General features: G+C 44.1%; 1 protein-coding gene across 18 annotated transcripts in view; it reads left to right on the top strand.

Moving 5' to 3' along the window:
* The window catches only part of PIEZO2 (piezo type mechanosensitive ion channel component 2), a 472,860-nt gene that overhangs the window by 73,849 nt on the left and 376,905 nt on the right, over positions 1–22,106 (top strand). For all 18 annotated transcript variants that reach the window (XM_045458723.1, XM_045458719.1, XM_045458722.1 and 15 more), the window contains exon 2: positions 11,685–11,780. In XM_045458723.1, the coding sequence (XP_045314679.1) occupies positions 11,685–11,780 (96 nt within the window). The remainder of the gene's footprint in view (positions 1–11,684; positions 11,781–22,106) is intronic.

Raw genomic sequence — 22,106 nt, 5'->3', positions numbered from 1 at the left:
GTCATCTTATGCCTGGAAACTTAGGAGATCCAAGACTTCTTTATCTATTGGCCAACAATCAAATGCTTTATCGGGTCAAGGCCGAGAGCTGATGGAAACAGAGTCAGCTTAACCATGTTACTGGAATTGTTACTGTCATTCTCCAAATAGAGCAGCCTGTCAACGAGTTTTAAACTATTTAATTTCATAAGGCAGGAGGATGCGGTATATGTTGAAAAGAAGGGTAGTAAGGGAGAGAGTGGAAAAGGCCAGGGCAGTCTGGGGAGTCGGATGTGGTTGGGTGGGCAAGCCTAGAAGTCTCTGTAAGGATTCTTCTGTACCTACTCCTTTGTCAGTGACACAGACTTTGCGTGCAATCGGCACTTGGAGTGATGAGGAAGGGACTAAATCCAAGGTCAAAGATTCTGCATACAGAGCAAAGAGATCTGGCAGAAGAGGCTAATCCATTGCTGTTTTGGATGTTGTTCTGGGAGCGATGGTTTGACACCGTGGCCGGAGGCTGCCCTCATTCGTGTGGTATCATAAGCATAAAGCCCAGACATGGTCGAGAGCTGGATCGGTGCCACGAAAGGTGTGTCTGCTTCTCAGGCAACAGAAATATTTGAAGGCAATAACAATAGCTCCATATATGTCAGAGAAGAAGGTGTTCCCAGGAGGAAGCAGGCAGGATGTCAGAGTAAATTTATCAAGATAAAAATGGTTATCTTTCATCAGTTTTCAGCCTTATTAGTTGTCAAACGATATAGCTCTGAGCAGCATCGTGTGCTGAGGATGAAAGAAACATGAACTCATTGATCTCTTCTTGTGTGAGTGCACATGTCAGTCCAGGAAGGATGCTATTGAGAATAATCCAGACTGTTCTACAGCCTATGGTGAAAGCCTGCACACAAAAAAATCTTAGTTTACTAAATCTTTCAAAAAAGGAACCGTAGGAGGTAGTAAATTAACCCTGTTATTAAAAAGTCACTGCCACTTACACAAACCTACTTTTTATACATGCCTACACCTATGTTCCAGCCCTGGCTGTCCCCCTTTTCCATAGTTGTCTCAAGTGGCTTATACATAGAATAGCACTGTGACTGATTCTCTTATTTCTGAAATGGAAATGATGTTTATTCTCCACTTGTAACACGGTTTGAATCATGAGAACTTACTAATATTTAAACATTAGTGGCATTTCAAGTTCAGTGGTTCAACCTAGTACTTTAGAGATGCTGATATCCACACAGATGGAGGGTAAATTTCCAAACGTGAAGTCTCGATGAGTCTGTAAAAGTAACTTGTTAACAAACCTAAGCAAAGTCCAGTAAGGAACTTTGCTTTATCATTAGGTTCCTAAGCACGTCTTAGTTTTTTCAGAGGACCAATGATGTAAAAACCCAGCTACAGTAAATTTGTAATATAGTAGAATTTATATTTTTTAGGAAGAGAAGTTAACCTTTGGGAAAATTCCAGAAAAGTAGCATTAATTAAAAATCAATAAGATCGAGTTCATAAAGACAGAGTTAACTAGAAGTCAAAAACTGGAAGTGAAAAGTTAATATAAAATTAGGCATCAGTGATCATCAGCACTCTTATTTAAAAATAGTGTTTGGGGCACCTGGACGGCTCAGTTGGTTAAGCGTCTGACTCTTGGTTTTGGCTCAGGTCATGATCTCATGGTTTGTGAGTTCAAGCCCTGCATCGAACTCTGTGCTGATAGCCCGGAGCCTACTTGGGATTCTCTCTCTTCCTCTCTCTCTGCCCCTCCCCTGCTCATATTCTCTCTAAATAAATAAATAAATAAATAAATAAACTTAAAAAATAGTTTTTACTGAGCACAATAAGTTTTAAATTCTTACAAATAATCTTTTTACAGGTTAAGTCTTCATTGCAATCAATAATTTGAAACCCTAGAAGAGGGCCTACATTCTGCTAGTCACAGCCTGCTAGAGAGGTAGAATGATCCATAGCTTTGTAAAGTGTTTAGTTACACAGAGGTGAATCAAGATGGAGTTAAAAGGTACTTTCCTTCCTTGTGACTAAATGTGTGTATGAAGAAAGGGGAGTGATTTAGTAAACGTGGCGACACACGTTTCATTCGCAAATTCACTCATAAAAGCTTTGTTTCATTCGCAAATACAGGAGACAATCTGTGCTGTTATTCTCTCACGTGGGGAGGGGTGAGCAAGGTCAAGCTTGAGCGGAAGGATTTGTATTTTAAATATGACAACTTTCCGTGGGAAAACTTATAAAATGGTGAATAATAGGTTCAAAGATATTTATAAACAAGGAAAAAGCACCATAGTCTTTAGAATTCGTTTTATGCCAACTGTATAATCAATCAGGATGTGTTTAGAAAACTCAGTTAAACTTAGAATTTTTTTTTAAAATGTTTATCTATTTTTGAGAGATAGAGGGTGAGCAGGGAAGGGGCAGAGAAAGAGGGACACACAGAATCTGAAGCAGGCTCCAGGCTAGAGCCTGATGCAGGCCTTGAACTCACGAACTGAGAGATCATGACCTGAGCCAAAGTTGGAGGCTTAACCGATTGAGCCACCCAAGCACCCCAAGTTAAGCTTTTAATGTTGTTAGTAATATTTGGTATGTATTAAATTAATTAAAAAATAAAACAGAATCCTACCTCTTAATAATTTAAAAGGCAATGAATGTTTAAATTCAGAGGCCAAAAAAAAAAAAAAAATCTAACTAAGATTTTAGTGACCGTCTGGTTCAGCTTATGTTTTACAGATAGCACCCCAGGTTGTTTTGAGTTAAGTAGAAAACTCAGACCAAAGGCTTCTATCCTTTATAAATGAGATGCTTTCACCTGATTTTTCCTTAAACTGGCTTAAAATTTTAGCAAACTGAGTAATGGTTATGATTTTCTGCTACTACAATTTGATTCTAAGACCTTGCAATCCATTACCATGTAAAAGTCTTATTTTCTTTGATGCTTTATTCTAAAATTACATTCTTTTAACCGACTTCTTTAATGAAATTAATGTACAGTATAATATTGCTCTTCTAGTTTTTCTGAGATATATTGACATACAACTATTGTATAAGTTTAAAGGTATACATTGTATTGATTTGATACACTTAAATATTGCAAAATGATGACCACTGTAGTGTTAGGTAACACCTTCATCATGTCATATAATTACATTTCTTTTTTTTTTTTTTTTTTTTTGTGGTGAGATATTTCTATTTCTTGAAGTGTGACAAATACCTGATTGATGGATTCAGGACTGTACTGACGAACTCTGTGGAACGAAGTCAGCTTTCATACATCTCTGGACAATGTTAAAATATAGGGACTATCCCCAAACGTGACGGCATATTCTGTTATTTGAAAATTATTTCTATTAGCTTTTTGTGGTACACATGTATGAACATTCTTATGATGTGCAGAAAGGAGATAATGCAGGTGTTACATGATAAGAATAAGTACGCAAGCATACGTCTTGCCTTTCTGACCTGTAGGGGGAGAGAGACCTTTTGGTAGCATCTTTCTTTTTTTTTTTTTTTTAATGTTTGTTTATTTTTGACAGAGAGAGACAGAGACAGAGTGTGAGCAGGGAAGGGGCAGAGACAGGAAGACACAGAATCCAAAGCAGGCTCCAGGCTCTGAGCTGTCAGCACAGAGCCTGACGCGGGGTTTAAACTCCTGGACCGCAAGATCATGACCTGAGCTGAAGTCGGACGTTTAACTGACTGAGCCACTCAGGCGCCCCTGGTAGCATCTTTCTTGATGAAATATTTTTGAACCTTTCTGAAGGAAGGTGTTCGTGTCCCAGCCTTGTCCAGCCTCTTGTGGACGTAGAGGTCAGACTTAAAGGAAACGGGAAGAACTGGGTCCTGACTCTCAGTTCTAAAGCATCACTACTTGAGACATTTATAACTTTAACCGGATCTAAGACACAGGAGTGTATAATGGGAAAAAGAATTCTACACAAATAGACAATGAATCAGGTGACATAACAGCCTTTTTCCTGTCCCTCTTCTTTGATAGCTTTCCTTAGGAAAAATCTACCATTGTTTAATTTTTTTCCCCGCTCCATTGTAAATACTTGCAGCTGATTCTCTTGTTGTCATTTTTTAAAAATAAAATAACCAGGATTTTGAGAGGACATCCTTTTAAAAGCAATTAAATGCTCCAGAGTAGAGAAGGAAAAAATATTAAAAGTACGAACCAACAAAAAATTTCTGGAATCACTGAATGGACAGAACTCTTTTGTCACTTGGTGCTGAAGTTGCTTGTTCTGAATACTGTGTTTCTACTGCTCTGGCAACTGTTAAAATAAACAAAACTCCTTGAGGCAATAAAGAGCATTTAGAATGTACTTAGTTGAAATGGAGATTCTAAACATTTAAAGCATTGTCTCCGAGGCCATCAATAGTGAGATGCTGTTTGGCTTTGCTACAGGGTATGAAGGAAGTAGGAGATCACATCTGGCTAAAAATTCAGCTCTGTGAGCCCTTACCTTTAATAACATAATCTAAAATTATTGCCTTCAACTATTATGGAAGGGTAAATTAAAGTTGCTTAAACCTCTCCGCGATCATATTGTAGTCAAGGGGAAATTATTATACAGATGGTCCCGCCTTTCGGTGGATGATTGGACAAAAGCAATATGCATTCAGTAGAAACTGTATTTTGAACTTGGAATTTGGGCTGGCGGCCTGCAGTGCAATGTTCTCCCACGATGCTGGGTGGTAGCAGCCACTGCTCCCCGTTCACCACACCGGGTACGAGGGTCAGTAGCCGTAAGACTTACATTCTTGCCATTCTATATCCAGACAGCCATTGTGTTTGTCACTTTCAGTACAGTATTCAGTCAGTTGCACCAGCGATTCAACACTTGATTATAAAATCGGCTTGTGTCAGATGATTCCTTTAATTGTAGGCTAAAGTAAGTGTCCTTCGGGGCGCCTGGGTGGCTCAGTCGGTTGGGCGCCCGACTTCGGCTCAGGTCATGATCTCACGGTCCGTGAGTTCGAGCCCCACATCGGGCTCTGGGCTGACAGCTCAGAGCCTGGAGCCTGTTTCGGGTTCTGTGTCTCCCTCTCTCTCTGACCCTCCCCCACTCACGCTCTGTCTCTCTCTATCAAAAAATGAATAAACGTTACAAAAAAGTAAGTGTCCTTCGCACGTTTAAGGCAGTCTGGGCTGAGCTATGACGTTCAGTAGGTTAGGTGTATTAGTACATTATAAACTATCATTATTTTCATCTTACTTTGGTTTCATTGGGACATAACCCCACTGTAAGTCGAGGAAGATCTGTTCACAAACTGCAATCAAGTATTTTTATAAATGTTGCATGACAGGGGTATCTGGGTGGCTCAGTCAGCTGGGCATCTGACTTCAACTCGGGTCATGATCTCACTGGTCATGATCTCACAGTCCGTGAGTTCAGGCCCCGCATCGGGTTCTGTGCTGACGGCTCAGAGCCTCTTTGGATTCTGTGTCTCCCTCTCTCTCTCTGCCCCTCCCCCACTTGCACTCTGTCTCTCTCTCTCTCTCTCAAAAATAAATAAACATTAAAAAAATAAAAATAAATTTAAAATAATGTTGCGTGGTCATCTTAACAATTTCATACTTGCAACAGATTTTTCCCCTTCTCATTTTGATGAATTGTCAAAGTCCAATCATTTCCTGTTGGGAGAGTTTTCCCAAAACTGCTTGCCAACTTTGATCTTTACAAAATGAAGTTCCTTAATGAGGCAAGTTCAATTGTTTACAGTTCAAAGGATGGTATTCGCATTTATAAAGCACTTCACTTGATAACTTGTTGACTCCTGATTTGTAATTGTGGGCCCTCTAGGCCTGGCAAGGTCTTTTGTTTGGGAAATTCCGGTCAACTGTTGTCACCCTTTTGGGGGGGGGGCGGTTTCCATGTAATTCTGGGTCATTAAAACCAGGTAGGAATAGTGGAAACTGTAGTACATTCTTAGCCAAAGCAAAGAATCTTTCTCCTTTGAGCAATTTCAAAAAAAAATTGTACTATCAACAGTAAAGTTCTTGAGGCAGAGGGCAGAGGTCCAGGTGTCTTGACTGTCCAAGAGAGGTGCGGGGTATCTGGAACACAGTGCAGACAGAACACAAGAGCTCATTACGAAGAGTTGCAAATGTGCCCCTGAAAAAAGGCAACATCATGCTTGATGAAGGAGCGATTGCTATTTGCCTTCTAAGGCTTTTCTAGCTCACATGTGCTGCCTCAGCAAGTTCAAAGTCATATTTTGCGCTTGATGGGGATAACTCACTTAGAAATGTCATTTAGGGGTGCCTGGGTGGTTCAGTCCGTTAAGTGTCTGACTTCAGCTCAGGTCACGACCTCGCGGTTCGTGAGTTCAAGCCCTGTGTCCGGCTGTGTACTGACTGCTCAGGAGCCTGGAGCCTGCTTCAGATTCTGTGTCATTCTCTCTCTCTGCTTCTCTCCCGCTCATGCTCTCTCTCTCTCTCTCTCTCTCTCTCTCTCTCTCTCTCAGTCTCAAAAAATAAACATTAAAAACAACAAAAGGAAATGTCATTCAGAGTCCCCAGCAGCTTGGGTGAGCTTCTGGATAGCAACTTTACACATAAAAAGTAAAGCAGGGAATTCACCTTGTTGGGCCACTGTCATCAGTCAAATGGGATAATTTCAGACAAAAATAAAGGAAGTTGGATTTTTAGAAGTGGCTTGCTTTTTAAGTGTGGGTATCTCTTAATGCATACAAATTGCCTAGGTATTTAGCAGCTCAAACTATCTGAGAGTTTCTGGGAGTCAGGAACCCAGGTGTGGCTCCCCATGTGGTACAGGCTGTCTCACAAGGCTGCAGTCAAGGCGGGGTGGGGGTGGGGGTAAGGTCACGGTCTCCAGATGAGCTGCCTCCAAGCTAACTCGCGTGGCTGTTGGCCGGAGAGGGCTGGCTGCTGGCTGGAGACTTCAGCCCCTTGCCACATGCCTGGTGAGCAAGGGGAGAGGCAGAGGGGCACCCAGAATAGAAGCCACCAAGTGGTATCAGGATACTTTTACTGTCTCTCTTCACGGGGAGTCACTGGCTCCAGCCCATATTCAGAAGCAGGGGATTACATATGGGCATGACAATCAGGAGGTGGCCATTACGGGGGACCATTGTCCTTGTCCTCTTCTTAAGGTCTTCGGACTTAGCTGTGAATAGTGGTTACCAAAGGCTGTGATGCGAGACCCCAAGAGCGGTCTCCTTTCTCCCCCTCCAAAGTCAGTCTTGGGGAATGTCCCCAGTATACACATTTCCACTATGCATAATTAGAAACCTGACAGAGTGAGGTTATAAAACTGAAACAGCAAGACTGATACATGCAGAGCATGTGTCATCCTGTGGAGGGAAGGCTCTGGCTCACCGAGCCCCTGACGGTTAACTGGGGACTGGATAGACAGGTGACGGCATGGAGCCATCGTGAGGCCGCGATGCTTCCTAATGATTGTACAGCCTCGGGGACTAGACTCCCCAGCTCTATCCTCAGCCTGGTTGCTTACCTGCACTTCCTGGTTTTTCATGTGTAGAGAGAGAGTAATAACAGTCCCTGTGAAAGGGGCATAGTAATCATATGGTCAGTGTGCATGGAGTGTACACGTCAGGGCTTGACACATAGCAAGCCCATCTTTGTAAGCTATTATGAGACACATTCACAGCGGATAAGTCACTGTGCGTGCTCGTTAAAGTGAATTCTACTTGAGTTTTTCCCCCAGAAATACTCAGGAATGGGTAATTTTGCTGCACAATACTAATGAACATGGACAAAACCCCTAGGGTAGGGCTGAAAAGGAAGAAATGTTCCAGTTGTTTAGATGTGTATTTTGTTTACGGTTGTGTAAATGTCAATTGTGATGTTTTTATTTAAATGTCCATTGTGGTGTGTTTCTGCTGCCGGGCAGGCTGCACACCTGGACAGCCTGCTTCTCTTTCTGGATGCCCTCACGTCTTTTCCATTCCATTTCATTCATTTATTCACTCTTCGTGATTCTCGTGGGTCTGAGCACCTCCTGTGCGCGGGGCCCTGGAGACAGCAGAGGTGGTCACGGGCATCTGTACTGATGCGTGCGACGCTGAATGAGAAGTGACCTGGAAGAGGCACCAGGGGGTGAAATGCACCTGTTTGGGAGGCTGTGGACATGGGCGATGAGCCAGAGGAGGACACACGTAAGCCACGTGGCAAGATGCTTGGTGGAGAAAGGATGGGAAGGTGTTGCGGTCGGAGGGAGGGGTGCGGGCGAAGCCTACAGGCAGGAAGCAGCATGTGGAGGGTGCTGGCTCTTTAGCTGGGCAGTGGCGCAGCACGCAGGGTGTGAACTGAGGCACGGAGCCGCGGACGTAGGCAGGAGCTGGGCTTGCAGCCTGGAACTGAGGGTGAGAACCGGCACAGAACTGACATCTCAGAGTGACAGCCAGTGTCTTCTGATCCCTTCCTTGCAAGGTGCACCCGGTCTGGCCCCATCCAGGACTCTGCTGGCACACTGGCGCCCTGTGGGACACTCTGGGGCGGGTCACCCAGGCCGCGCCCACTTCTGCTCCAAGTCCCCGCCCCGGCACCCTCTCCCACGGGAGACTCGGTCAGCTGGCTCACCTGCCTCACCTACCCCCTTTCCCTGCTGACTTCCTCTTCACGTAGTGCTTGTTTTCCAACGTTTCTGGTGGTTGACCTTGTGTTTGTTGTTCCTCATACGTCTCCTCACCAAAATGTGAGTTCCCAAAGGCAGAGGAGGATCTTTGGGGGTCCCGGCACATAGTACACGCTCAATAAATATTTGTTAGCTGAATGAATAACCAACTATCTTTGAATTGTTTTTAAGGAGCTTCAGCTGTGGATGAGAAATAAGAGACAGAAGGAAAAACAATCTAGAAAGCCAATTCAAGCATATGTTTTTATTCCTTTACATTGTCCCATTTATATATTTTCCTATCAGCCCCATCAATAGTGTGAAAGTTTATTCCTGCTTTGGGTCTTTCCATAAAGGAGATTAGGAATGTCAGTGATGGTGTAAACAGCTACAAATATGTGCGCGATTCTTTTGGAATGAAAAAGCACGTTTTCTGAATTCCTCCTTTCCTTTGGATACCATCCCTCACTTTGCCCTACTGGGCCACTGATTGCTGGACTCTAGAGTAAGCCACCAGAAGCGAGGGCTGGGGGCTGGCCTATGCCATGCTCCTGCTGTTCAAATTCTGTCTCAAGATCAGCCCTCCTGGATCTGGTCTCCCTGTGTGGGAACCATGTTTGTGAGTCCCGATGTGCATCCCACACTGGATTGTCCTGTGGTTCCAGATGCTCCACCCTCTGACCAAGGGCACCCAGGCCTTGCCCGTGCCATGTCTCCCGTACTCAATCCTCTCGGGGTCTCCTGACCCCCCCCCCCCCGGACTCCCCTTCTCGTTTCCTACTTCTTGGTTACAACAGTGCTTCTCTTGCATCTCCGTGTGACGACCTCCTCCTTCAGAGACCTTCGAAGACATCCTTGCTGGTGATCAATTCATCTCTCTGTCGTGAACTTTTTCGTGAAAATTTGTTCTCTTGTGAAACTGGACCTTCCTGGATTTTCTCATGTCTGTCCTAAATTTTCTGCCGCTTTTTTTTCTTGCATACCTGCCAGTTTCCCCTCCCATCTTTACCCCATATGCAGGCAGCAGTCGAGGCAGATGCTTCTGTCTTGTGTACGTCTGTCCATTGCTCTTGCCTTGGGAGAATCTGTCCCTTCTTGTCATTTCTGCGAACACTTTGCTCAGGCTGCAGCTCCCTTTCCCCCTAGAGCCCTAAGCAAGGATGCTGTCCATGCTAACGACTGGCTGTTTCCATCTGGTCCCCACCCTGTGATTTAATTCTGTGAGTTTGTCTAAAGGTAAACTCATATTTTTTAAAGTTAGTTTATTTATTTTGAGAGAGAGAGAGAGAGAACAAACAGAGGAGGAGCAGAAAGAGAGGGGGACAGAGGATCCGAAGCAGGCTCTGTGCTGACAGCAAAGAGCCCAGTGTGGGGATCAAACTCACGAACCGTGAGGTCATGACCTGAGCCAAAGTTGGACACTTAACCAACTGAGCCACCCAGACGCCCCTAAACTTACCACTTCTTAAATCACTTTTCTCCATGGCAGTAATCCTTATCATTGCCTGGGTTACAAGCCTTGGAGTCACTGTTGTATAATTTCTCTTCACACCTCTCCATATTTATTTTACAATATGCTTTTTTATTCCATCTGCTGCTTTTTAAACTTGCTGTCATCACTGCTGTGTCTGGAATCCTCATTTATTCCCCAATTACCACAACTTTTCAGTTTCACTTTCTCCCAGTCCAAATTTCTCACACAGTCACCAGATCATCATCATCATCATCATCATCATCATCATCATTATTATTTAATAGTAATAATTGTTATTATGGTTATGTACTAACATCAACTCCATAGTCCACTGCCTTCTATTTTCTCTCCTCCCAACTTTCATTCCAACATGTTTCCATCTGTGTAATCATTAAACAGATTTCCTCACCTCACAGGTTCATATTCAGTCCTTCTCGTCTTTAGTTTTTCTTTAGTCAGCCAGTAAATTTATTTCTTATTGCTATAATGTGCTCATTTTCTTTCTGCATGGAACACTGCACCCTTTCTTCTCCCTGGGTAATAATGAGGATGATATGATAAATGCTCATGTTTTTGAGGGCCTCCTGGGTATAAGACGCTGAGCCATAGGTATTATCATATTATACCTTTTTATTTATCCCTCATAATGAGTCAATGAGTTAGAGACAGTTGTCATGTGTGCCTCCCAGATGGGGAAATGGGAACCTGGAGAGCTAAGGCACGCCCTGGAGCCAGTCGTTGGAGTTCTGTGTATAAGATAAGCGATGCAGAAGAAGGAGCGTAGGGTCGGGAGCCTGGCAGGTCTGAGCTTAATTCTAACTCGGTCAAATCCTAGTTGGGGGATTCAGGTGAGCGGCTGAGTCTTTCTGAGCCTGACTGTTCCTCTCATAAAATGAGGATTAAATGAGAAAATTTGTGTAAAGCCCTGCCGTGGAGCGTTTGCCAAATATCCTTCTGTTGTCTGTCTCTTCTGTCTCCTCTCTTCCATGGAAAAACCTTCCCCGCGCATCCCAAACCCTCCCCAATCCCATTGCCTCTATATTTCTGTAGCAATTTTAATTTCTCCAGCTTAACTTACGACTCATTTATGGACTGCCTTCATTCAGGTATGTGGGTGCTGCCTTCCTCGGTGGATTTTAAGAGCAGGGATCATGCATTTTAATTCTGCATTTCTAATGGTGCTCGACAGAGTGAGGAACACAGAAGAAAGGCTGAATTTTTTTTATTTTTATTTTTTTCAACATTTATTTATTTTTGGGACAGAGAGAGACAGAGCATGAACGGGGGAGGGGCAGAGAGAGAGAGGGAGACACAGAATCGGAAACAGGCTCCAGGCTCTGAGCCATCAGCCCAGAGCCCGACGCGGGGCTCGAACTCACGGGCCGCGAGATCGTGACCTGGCTGAAGTCGGACGCTTAACCGACTGCGCCACCCAGGCGCCCCGAAGAAAGGCTGAATTTTTACTCACTAATTGATTTATCTGCTTAGGTCGCCATTGGATCTAGCGACGGCTGATGCAGTCGCCCACGCAGGCCCTGTGCACCCTGGTCCCATCAGCCTGCCATTGTTAATGACGCTCTCCCTCTCATTTCTCTTCCCAACCACAGCGTGTGCGTTCCGGTACAATGGGCTCTCCTTTGTCTACCTCATCTACCTCTTGCTCATCCCCCTGTTCTCGGAACCAACAAAAGCAACGATGCAAGGTAAGAGACGTGTGCTGTTCTCTGCTGAGGTCGGAATGCATTTCACTGGGCTTCTGGGTCTGGCTTTATCTGATACGAGAGATGCTGTCTGTGTGTCGTGCTGGTCCCGTTGGGAGCGGGCGTCAAGTGTTTGAGCAGCTGCAAGTTGAGGAGCGTGGAGCTGGTTGGTGACACGTTTTTTGTCATTTACAGAGCTATCCTCCCCCACAAGTTCCCAAGTCGGTCTTCGTTGGTACGCTTGCAGTGTATCTGGAACATTCTGGCTGGTTAAGGTGAACTCAGGGTATTTTCAACAAAATAAGGCCGAGGGCGGAGCAGCATTGGCACACGCTTTGCATATTGGATTGCTGGGGAGAATGTGGTGGCAAGTGGAAAGGAGGCAGAGCACCGTCTTAACATTTCCAAGCCATGTAGCAGGAGTACTGGGTAGGAGGCCGGGTCCCGGTCATGACTTGTTTATACATCAGCTGAGATCTCTTCCATATGCCTCAATCAAGTACTGGAAGAGAGTAATCTGAGTCTGGGGGAGGGTTTCTCAAGCATGTTGCTGCAAAATTTTGGATCCATTTCCCGTTGCCCTGCAAGAATCTGAAGGCATAGAAAAGAATGTGACGATTTCTTCTGAGGTTCAAATTAGGAGGCATGGTCTGCCTTCTGAGTTTCCGTATTTGAAGTTCTTCCACAAGTCTAAACATTAAACCACACCAGGTCAATTTTTCCAAACAATACCGTCAGAAATGAAGACTGTACCCAGTGTCTCAGGTGAGATGGCTGTATATTAACATGGAAAACAAAAAGGAAGTTGTGTTTGGCCCAACCAACAGGGTGGTGCGGGAAGGGCCATTGGTCACTGCCACCAACTTATCAACTTGTGGTGAGTCTTCAGGAAAAGAGGTGACGACTTGGTGTATGCAGAACAGCAAATAATGGCTCTGTCTTTCCTGAACTATTGCATTTATAATGCATATTATGATTCTTCATCTGAATAGTGAGGACTGCAGACGGCGTGTTGACTTTCCTGCCTGAGGGAGAACCGGAGTAACCACTCTTGTTTTTTTTTTTTTTTTAAGTTTATTTATTTATTTTGAGACAGAGAGCACATGAGAGTGGGAGAGGGGCAGAGAGAGAGAGAGAGAGAGAGAGAAAGAGAAAGAGAATCTCTCACTGACAGCCCAGAGCCCGATGTGGGGCTCGAACTGACGAACCGTGAGATCATGACCTAAACTGAAATCAAGAGTCAGATGCTTAACCGACTGAGCCACTCAGGTGCCCCCCTAAGTAAGGGCTCTTCGAAGTCACTTAAATCCTTACTACAACAAGTGATGAAGAGCTGGAGAAAAGTGAGTGCAAGCATAATCCTTATCAAACCTCAAGATCCCTTGTTCAGGGGACCACACCCACTCTTGCCTCATTCCTACAGTTCAACATAAACGAAGACATTGAAACAGAGTAATTTCTGGCCTTGGAACCAAGGTTATAACATATAGGCAACTTGTATTTCATGGCTTGGCCTGGAGCTCATGTTTAAAAAAGGAAAGGGGGGGTATCATACACATTCAGAAACAAGTGCTTTAAAAACGAGTACCTGGGGGCACCTGGCTGGCTCAGTCCGTTAAGCGTCTGACTTCGGGTCAGGTCATGATCTCACGGTTTGTGAGTTCAAGCCCCACGTCGGGCTCTGTGCTGAGAGCTCGGAGCCTGGAGCCTGCTTCTGATTCTGTGTCTCGCTCTCTCTCTGCCCTCCCCCGCTCGTACCCGTCTCTCTCTCTGTCTCTCAAAAATAAATAAACATTAAAAAAAATAAAAAAGGAGTACCTGTATATGTTCAATGAAATGATCTGTTACTTTTATATCAAGGTATCTCCTTATGGTTTTATCTGAAAATCAGGTAACTGGAATTTTCTCCCTTCATACTTAGATGACAGTGCCTGGCTTTGCCTTCTTCCCAACTAACCAGCCCTGCTTTCTGTCGAGTTGCCTCAGTCTCTGCAGGGGTGGTCGTGCGACTATTTCAGAAGCGCGGGACAACCGGCCCAATGTTTCTACCTGGTGCACCAGGGACTGACCCTGTCAGGAGGTGAAGCATGAAATCAAAAGCAAAAAGCCGTTCTTCTCTATGTAAAGAAATATCCCGAATTCACAAAATGTTGCAAGGTCGGTGCCCAGGCAAAGCATGATCAGCACGCACGGCTGCTGGTGCTGCTCCTAATGGGAGAGAGGGAGGCACTGGGCTTGAAACGGAAACCCACAGGCATCTGTGCAGCTAGTATAGGGAAGCACTGTTGTGAGTACTTTCCTCTTTCCTGCACTTCAGGACCAAGGAGCTAAGACACAGGACTGATATTCAGATACAGTACCCTCACTTATTTATCTGTTCGCTTGTTTGTTTATGCAGACACAGAGGGTCTCTAGGCGAGGATACCCCACATATTTTTTTCTGAACGTGCAGGGCTCACAATGCAGACATTTCTAAAGTCTGTGTTTGGAGATACGCACACTGGGCATTTCTGGTGGTGCGTGGTCCGGGACCTGCGAGCCGACGTGGCATAGACACAAGCAGTGGTGGGTCTGGCAGAGTGACCACAGTGTGGCTTTTCAGGAAGAGTCAGGCTCCGACATGCTCGGACCTCCACATTCGCGTTCACCTCCGTTTCTCATGAATCGGTAGGAGAAGCACATTGTCAAACTGAAAGAACTGTCAGCAGCCTCTGTGCTGCCTGCTCGCAGACTGTCTGCCTGAAGCCACAAGTGAGTTTGGATTGCCCCTGGAGCCAAAGGCGTCTGTGCGCATTGCAGGGGCCACGTAATGACGTGGACCCCCTAGACTGGAAGCATGGTGCTGACGTGTAAAAGTTACCGCGTGACCCCGTGCCCTGCATTTGGTCTGTTGGATTTCTTTCACTCTTGTGTGATTATGTTTCCTCTAAGTGTATCCATAGAGGGACAAGCAGGTGGAGAGTTTCAGGGTTGCAGCTTGGAGGGTGTTTCTGTGGCTTAGTTCCCGGCCTCACAATTTCGTGGGTTTGAGCCCCGCATCGGGCATCAGGCTCTGTGCTGACGGTGCGGAGCCTGCTTGGGATTCTCTCCCCATCTCTCTGCCCCTCCCCTGCTCACACTGTCTCTGTCTCTCTCAAATAAATAAACTTAAAAAACTGTAAAAAAAAAAAAAAAAAGAGTCAACAGGGGTGTCTGGGTGGCTCGGCTGGTTAAGCGTCTGACTCTTGAGTTCGGCTCAGGTCATGATCTCGTGGTTCGTGAGTTTGAGCCCACATCGGTTTTGCGCTGACTGCTTGGAGCTTGCTTGGGATTCTCTCTCTCCCTCTCTCTACCCTCCCCTTCTCGTGCTTGCTCGTTCTCTCTCTCTCTCTCTCTCTCAAAATAAATAAATAAATTTAAAAAAAAAGAGCTAACAGAGGCTGGAGGACTATAGTCATTAGAAGATTATATAATTACATTATTGCAATATTGTGATGGGACTGGATTAGACTACAGTGGGGGGGAGTCAGCGGTGTCATGAGCAGAACTGGGACACAAGAGCCACCTGAGTGTCACCAGAACCACAGGAGGCAGTCGGGGGACCGATCTGTGCGGACAGGCATGCCTGGCACTCTTACTGTAAGAGTCATGTGAGGCAAATGAGACAGTTCCATGTTCGTGGTCAGTGAACTACCCATAGCTTTTCAACTGTCAGGAGGGGTGGTGGAGGGGATCTTTCCCTTCAGTCTGTTTTCCACCAGAAAAAACATCCCTAGTTACTTAAGAGTGATTTTTCCACCGCTCCATCCAGGTGGACTTGAGCTGGAGACGCTTCCTCCTGTCAGAATCCCTCCTAAACTGCCATATGTGCAGGAAGCTGAGGCGTAAGTTTGGAATCGCCTCTGAGGACTAGGCACCCCATTTCCCAGCTGGCAGGCCTTGGAATTTCTCCCTGGGAGTTGATGTCTGAAGGGAGCTCTCTCTCCCCTCCGATTCCCCCCTTTCTCGCTTTCTCTCTCTCTCTCTCTCTCTCACATACACACACACACACATGGGTGTGCACACTCAGGCCATGGAGAACAGGCACCTTTCATCTGCCATAGGTCAGCGTGCAATTACTTACCTCAACAAGACCCTCACCCCTCTTTTTGCCCTTCGGATTTCCCAGGCAAGTCATATTTCAGAGCCGCTTCAGGCCCTGGAGCCCACAGGGGTGTCTCTGGGAAGCCACTCTCACTAGGCTTGAAAATCTTTCTAACATAGTTAATTCTCTCGGCTTCTCCACCATTCGGTTTCATACCGTCTTCGGGGGAAGGAACCGCGGGTTGAGAACAAATGTCCTTTGCCATAGCATTCATTGGAAAGTGAGGGAGGCTTGGTTCCTCAGCTCTTTTAGGGTTTCCTCTGAAACTGAGCCAGAATCCCATTTTAATGCATTTATTATCTGAGTCTCTTTCCCTTCTGACATGTACACTTCAAGATGGGAAGGATTTTGCTGTTTTGTTTACTCCTGTATTTCCAGGCCACAGAAACAATGTCTGGTGTATAGTAAGGCAGTCAGTAAATATTTATGGAATGAATGAATGAGTGAATTTATACTCATACTTTCTCATTTTAGAAGCATTTATAAACATAGCTATGGTCTTATGCTTACCTCGGTCTCCATAATAGCAAACATCATAGAACAGTTTATTGTATATTTTCATCCCTCGGAGACAGAAACTTAGGGTACAATGGGCCATGGGATTTTGCTATTTCAGACTTAACTGGGGTCAGAAGATCATGAGTAATTTAGTAAATCAAGATGTTTTATGCTCTTATAGGCATTTTATTTAAGCATATAATACTGTAGGAAGGAAAAGAAATCTTTTTCTGCCGTTTCCCTAACGGTGTGCTTTGCATTGGGATTGAGACTGCACTCCATTAAACACTAATATATAATTAGCTTCAAGTGGCTCATACATTTGAAGTCGAGGAGATACTAAGTTTTTTTTAAGTTTATGTATTATTTTTGAGAGAGAGAGAGAGCGCAAGCATGAGTATGGGAGGAGCAGAAAGAGAAAGAGGGAGGGAGAAAGAAAGAATCCCAAGCAGGCTCCATGCTGCCAGCCCAGAGCCTGATACAGCTCAAACCCATGAGCTGTGAGGTCATGACCTGAGGCGAAATCAAGATTTGGAGGCTGGGGCGCCTGGGTGGCGCAGTCGGTTAAGCGTCCGACTTCAGCCAGGTCACGATCTCGCGGTCCGTGAGTTCGAGCCCCGCATCGGGCTCTGGGCTGATGGCTCAGAGCCTGGAGCCTGTTTCCGATTCTGTGTCTCCCTCTCTCTCTGCCCCTCCCCTGTTCATGCTCTGTCTCTCTCTGTCCCAAAAATAAATAAACGTTGAAAAAAAAATTTTTTTAAAGATTTGGAGGCTTAACCAACTGATAACGCCTTAACCAGGTGCCCCAAGATACTATGTTCTCTAACCAGACACAGATTCCCTATACCTTGTGGCATATGGAGTATACCACATCAGCCAATATGGTGGAAGAGTGTTTTGTTTGAATGGAATATAAGTAATAAAACATATTAGTTGCAGAAGAAGGCCATGGTAAATGCTCAGTGTATATTGGCTAATAATAATATTATTATTTTGAAGTACACTATTACTTTCAACATCAGAGTGAGAGAGTTTTAGAAATCCTAGCCTCATCTGGATGACCACCATCAATATTTACCTCGGGACTTTTCCAGCGCTCTCTCAATATCTCTAAGAATCACGTGATTTCCAACGTTTCTTGCTAAATCGTATTTGGGTCAAATAACCTGTTAATAGAAAGCCAATAGCACTGCCTACTAAGCACATATTATTTATGTGCATGAACTAGTTTAAGTCTCACAACGACATTTTGAAGTGGCTGCTGCTATTATTAAAAACTGTTACCCCAAATCCTTGTGCTGCAGATGGAGACTGAATTCCAGGTGGGTTGAGAATAATAAGCCCGAGGACACACAGGTGCCCTATGGGTGGCTCTGCTCTTCGCAACTATGTTGTTCTGACTCATGCCCCCGAGAGAGAACAAGGTCCTCTGGGGATTTGCGAGGGACAAGGGAAACCTAGTCACTTAATAAATACTTGTTGGCTGATAGATTACTAGGCTCCAGGTCTGGAGAGACAGTTTGAGTATATTTAAAGGAGATATTTTAATTTGCATTGGTTCAGATTGATGACCTATGCCTTATGTTATATAGAACATATATCTTACGGTGACGGGTTATTTCTTTCAACAAATATGAATTCAAAGACTTCCCTTCGCAAAATACGATGTTTGAATTTGTGAAGGATAAAAAGAAGAAAAAAGGGTTCTTCGCCTCTCAAACACATGGATATTATATATCTCATTGAATGAGAAAGCCATATAATTATTCAGTGATGCTGTCATCTCTCTAAATTCATCTCACACTACTTTCCTGCAGTTGGCCTTAGGAGTAAGCTTGGTCTGATTTATGCAACATTTGGAGTCCCTTCAATGGCGGGGGGTGGGGGGGGGGCTGCTGGTGATGTAATTAGTCTTGTCAATTTTAAGAAAAGAGATAAAACCCTTGGGTGGCTGGGTGGCTCAGTCAGTTGAGCTTCTGACCTCAGCTCAGATTCGTGAGTTCGAGCCCCGCGTCGGGCTCTGTGCCGACAGCTCAGGGCCTGCAGCCTGCTTCGGATTCCATGTCTCCCTCTCTCTCTGCCCCTCTCCTGCTTGCTCTCTGTCTTTGTCTGTCTCTCAAAAATAATAAACATTGAAAAAAATTTAAAAAAGAGATAAAACCCAGAATATTTAGTATAAACAAAATATCTTCAGGTCTCTCCTCATTATAAATGAGGATGTTTAAAGTTTATTTGAATGTGGGGCGCCTGAGTGGCTCAGTCGGTTAAGTGTCCAACTCTTGATTTCGACTCAGGTCATGATCTCACGATCCTGAGATTGAGCCCCGTGTCAGGCTTGAGCTGAGTGTGGAGCCTGCTTGGGATTCTCTCTCTCCCTCTCCCTCTGCACTCTCTTTTTCTCTCAAAAGACATCAAAAACATAAAGTTTATTTGAATAAGAACACCATTGTTGCTGCACACAAAGGACAAATACACACGGAACATCTTTCCATGATGAATATATGTGGATATAAGAATATATTACATGTAGGATATTGTTATCAAATGAGATACCCAGACGAGAAGGCAGCATCCTGAAGGAAGTAGCGATTAACTAGATTTACCCTGGAATCTTGACTACAATAGTAGGCAGTGCCTTCTTGACCCAGACCAGAGAGTTAGATGTCATATCTGGAGATGTCCTTGGAGGGAGGATGTTAATAACAGTAAAGGTAGCCAACTGTTATGTCACAGGGTCTATTGTAAGCACTCCCTATATAGTAACTCATTTGATAAGAAGATAGAAAAATGATTTATTGAAAAGGGAGAACCTCCATTCTGGAATGAAAAGAAAAACCCACATTTATTGTGAACCGGATTATAAATCCACTTAACAAGCTAGGAATAGTCCATGGTGAGGTTCTCATATTACTGTTGTCTCCTCTTATTAAGGAATTGGTGGGGAGGCTACATTTGTGAGACTTAGATGCCTGTTCTCCTTCTGCCACCCCACCTCATCAAGCCTTTCCATGGGTCCTTCATGGACCATGTACCTGGTCATAAATTATTGGGTCTTGACTCTGTAAATGCTCCGGGTCCGGGGCGTCTTTCAGTTGGTTTTAATAAAAAGTTTTACATCTTTTCATTTACTCTGGATAAATAATAGTTCTGACATTAGAAGCATACATCTGGCCACAGTGTGAATTTGCTGTTCGCTGGAAATTGCTTCTGTCTGCTTGGTTGGTCCTGCCAGCAGGTGTTCTCTTGGGCTGCTGGATAAAAGGCTCTTATCTTAATAGTGTTATTCAGTTCATATAGTCACTTCCTTTTTGGGGGCTCCATGATTAAGAATTCTCCAGCCCCCCCACACATACACACACACACACACACACACACACACACACACACACACAAAGACATACGGAGATAATTGTTGTCTAAGGTGTATAATTCTCTCTAATGCCAAAGTTGTCTTCTTGTTTGAAGACCCATACTCATTCTGAGAGCCTTCTTCCCAAATGTTTGCCAAGATTGGGCAACCCTGTAGGAGGTGAGAACAGCCCTCCCAGTGGTAGAGGCAAGGGAAGGACCTCGGGTGCCTGTGTGGATCTTTCTTAAGTTTTCTGTCTTCATTTATGATGGCTAGCTCCTCCTGCAGTAGGGGAAGCACAGGTAGTGGGTCTAGTCCTGTGCCAAGGCCAGATTGCCAGAGGAAAAACAGAACCACATGCTGCCAACCCTTTCGGGCTTTGCCTTCAAATATTTTTCAATACGTGGTTTGTGGAGGAGATTTTTATCTTCCCTGTGATCAAAGGAGTGAGTCCCTGAAATATCTTGTTTTTTTTTTAAAATAAACTTTGCTTTGTTATTTTGAATAAGGTAACAGGTCCCCTGGCATATTTGCTTGCATTTACATGTGTAAGTTACAAAGAACATATTTTTTTTCCTCCTTGTTGGGATCTCTTTCAACATTTGGAAGGGGGATAGAATTAGAGAGGGTAGTAAAGGAGATGAGGCTTCACTGAACTTTGGTGACAGTGGTTAGCAGGCCAAGTTAACTTTTGTAAAGGATTGCCAAAGTTAATTTTAAAATGACAGGGGAGAAAAAGATATTTTCATCTATCCAACTCTGAACAGGGGTCCTACTTTAGGTGGAAATTGTACTAATCATACGGAGACTGCATGTGTGTGTGTGTGTGTGTGTGTGTGTGTGTGTACGTGTGTAAAATAATCATCAAAAGGGCCTTATTCTGAGGTTCTCACCCAGGATGCACCTTACCAGAATCACTAACAGCACCCTGAGAAAAGAATGATGTTCAATTTTCCTCTATGAAGAGGCGAAGAGGTCTGTTAACTTGTAAAAACATGTTTAGACGTCAGGGAGGAAATAGTAGCAGATATTTAAAACTGCTTGCATCTGGTTTTTGTTAAAAACACTGTTAGTCTTTATGCCATTAGACTTATTATTACTATGTTTTATTATGTCATAATAAAGCAAAACCCAAGAAAATGTTTAATTGAGTAAATTATTAGGTGTTTTACTATTAATATCTGCTCACCACCAAGAGGAATGCTAACAGAAATAACGAGATGCTTGTTTCTCGAACTTTTGAATGAATTAATTATAGGTCCTTTTTCGGGATGGTTCAGATGTAACATTCTTTTGTTTTCAATTTGGCAGCCACTGCTCGGTCAGACAGAAGGACTTTCAGGAATACATGTAATTCTCAGCCCAGCAAGCATTGGATCATGTTGGTTTATGACTGGGGATAGGTTTTCAGAAATCCCAAACTCTTTCCTTTATTTGGCTCTGATATACCAAGCCTGTAATATGGCCTTAGCTGTTGTTCAGATGAGGTCCTGTCTTTACAGGAAGGCAGTTTACCTGAATCGGTATCAGTTTGTTGATCTCCTCTCCAAATTACTATTCTTTTGTTTATTCATCGGACAAACATGTACCATTGCCTACCCTGTCAGGCTTTGTACTGGATAGACTGTATTGGATAGACTGAGGTACATGGTATGGGCTCTCTGTCCCCAGGATATAAATCCAGCTCTGCTATTTATTTAACTGTGTGGTCTTGGGCAAGGTCCTTAGATTATCAGCGTCCTTGTTTCCCCATATGTTGAGTCCTTGGCACCGGTCCTTGACACAATATTAAGAGATCTACCTGTGGGGGTCACGTGTCACGTACATGGGCACCTACTTATGCCATATATGCTGAACAGATGGATCAAGAGCTCTAGAAATCATAGCGCCTCTCCTACATTTTTTTTATTATAGTTGACATGCGTTGTTATATTAGTTTCAGGTGTACAACAGTGATTCCACATTTCTATGCATAATGATGTGATCACGTCAATCTAGCCACCATCTGTTACCACATAAAATCGTTAAAATATTATTAACTGTGTTCCCGTTCTGTACATTGCATCCCCATGACTTACTTATCTGATAAGCGGTAGTTTGTACTTTTCAATCGTCTTCCCCTGTTTCGCTTATCCCTTACCCTCCACCAGCAACCACCAGATTGTTCTGTTTCTCTAGTCTGTTTCTCATTCGTATTTTAGATTCCACATATAAGTGAAATCATACCATATTTGTTTCTCTATGTCTGACATATTTTACTCAGCACGATATCCTCTAGGTCCAGCCATGTTGTCACAAATGGCAAGATTTCATTCTTTTTATGGCTGAGGAATATTCCACTATATATCTTCTTAATCCA

Source organism: Leopardus geoffroyi, chromosome D3, assembly GCF_018350155.1.
Source record: "Leopardus geoffroyi isolate Oge1 chromosome D3, O.geoffroyi_Oge1_pat1.0, whole genome shotgun sequence".
Classification (NCBI taxonomy): domain Eukaryota; kingdom Metazoa; phylum Chordata; class Mammalia; order Carnivora; family Felidae; genus Leopardus; species Leopardus geoffroyi.
The sequence above is the reverse complement of the archived record's forward strand: the minus strand, read 5'-3'. Positions and strand labels throughout refer to the sequence as shown.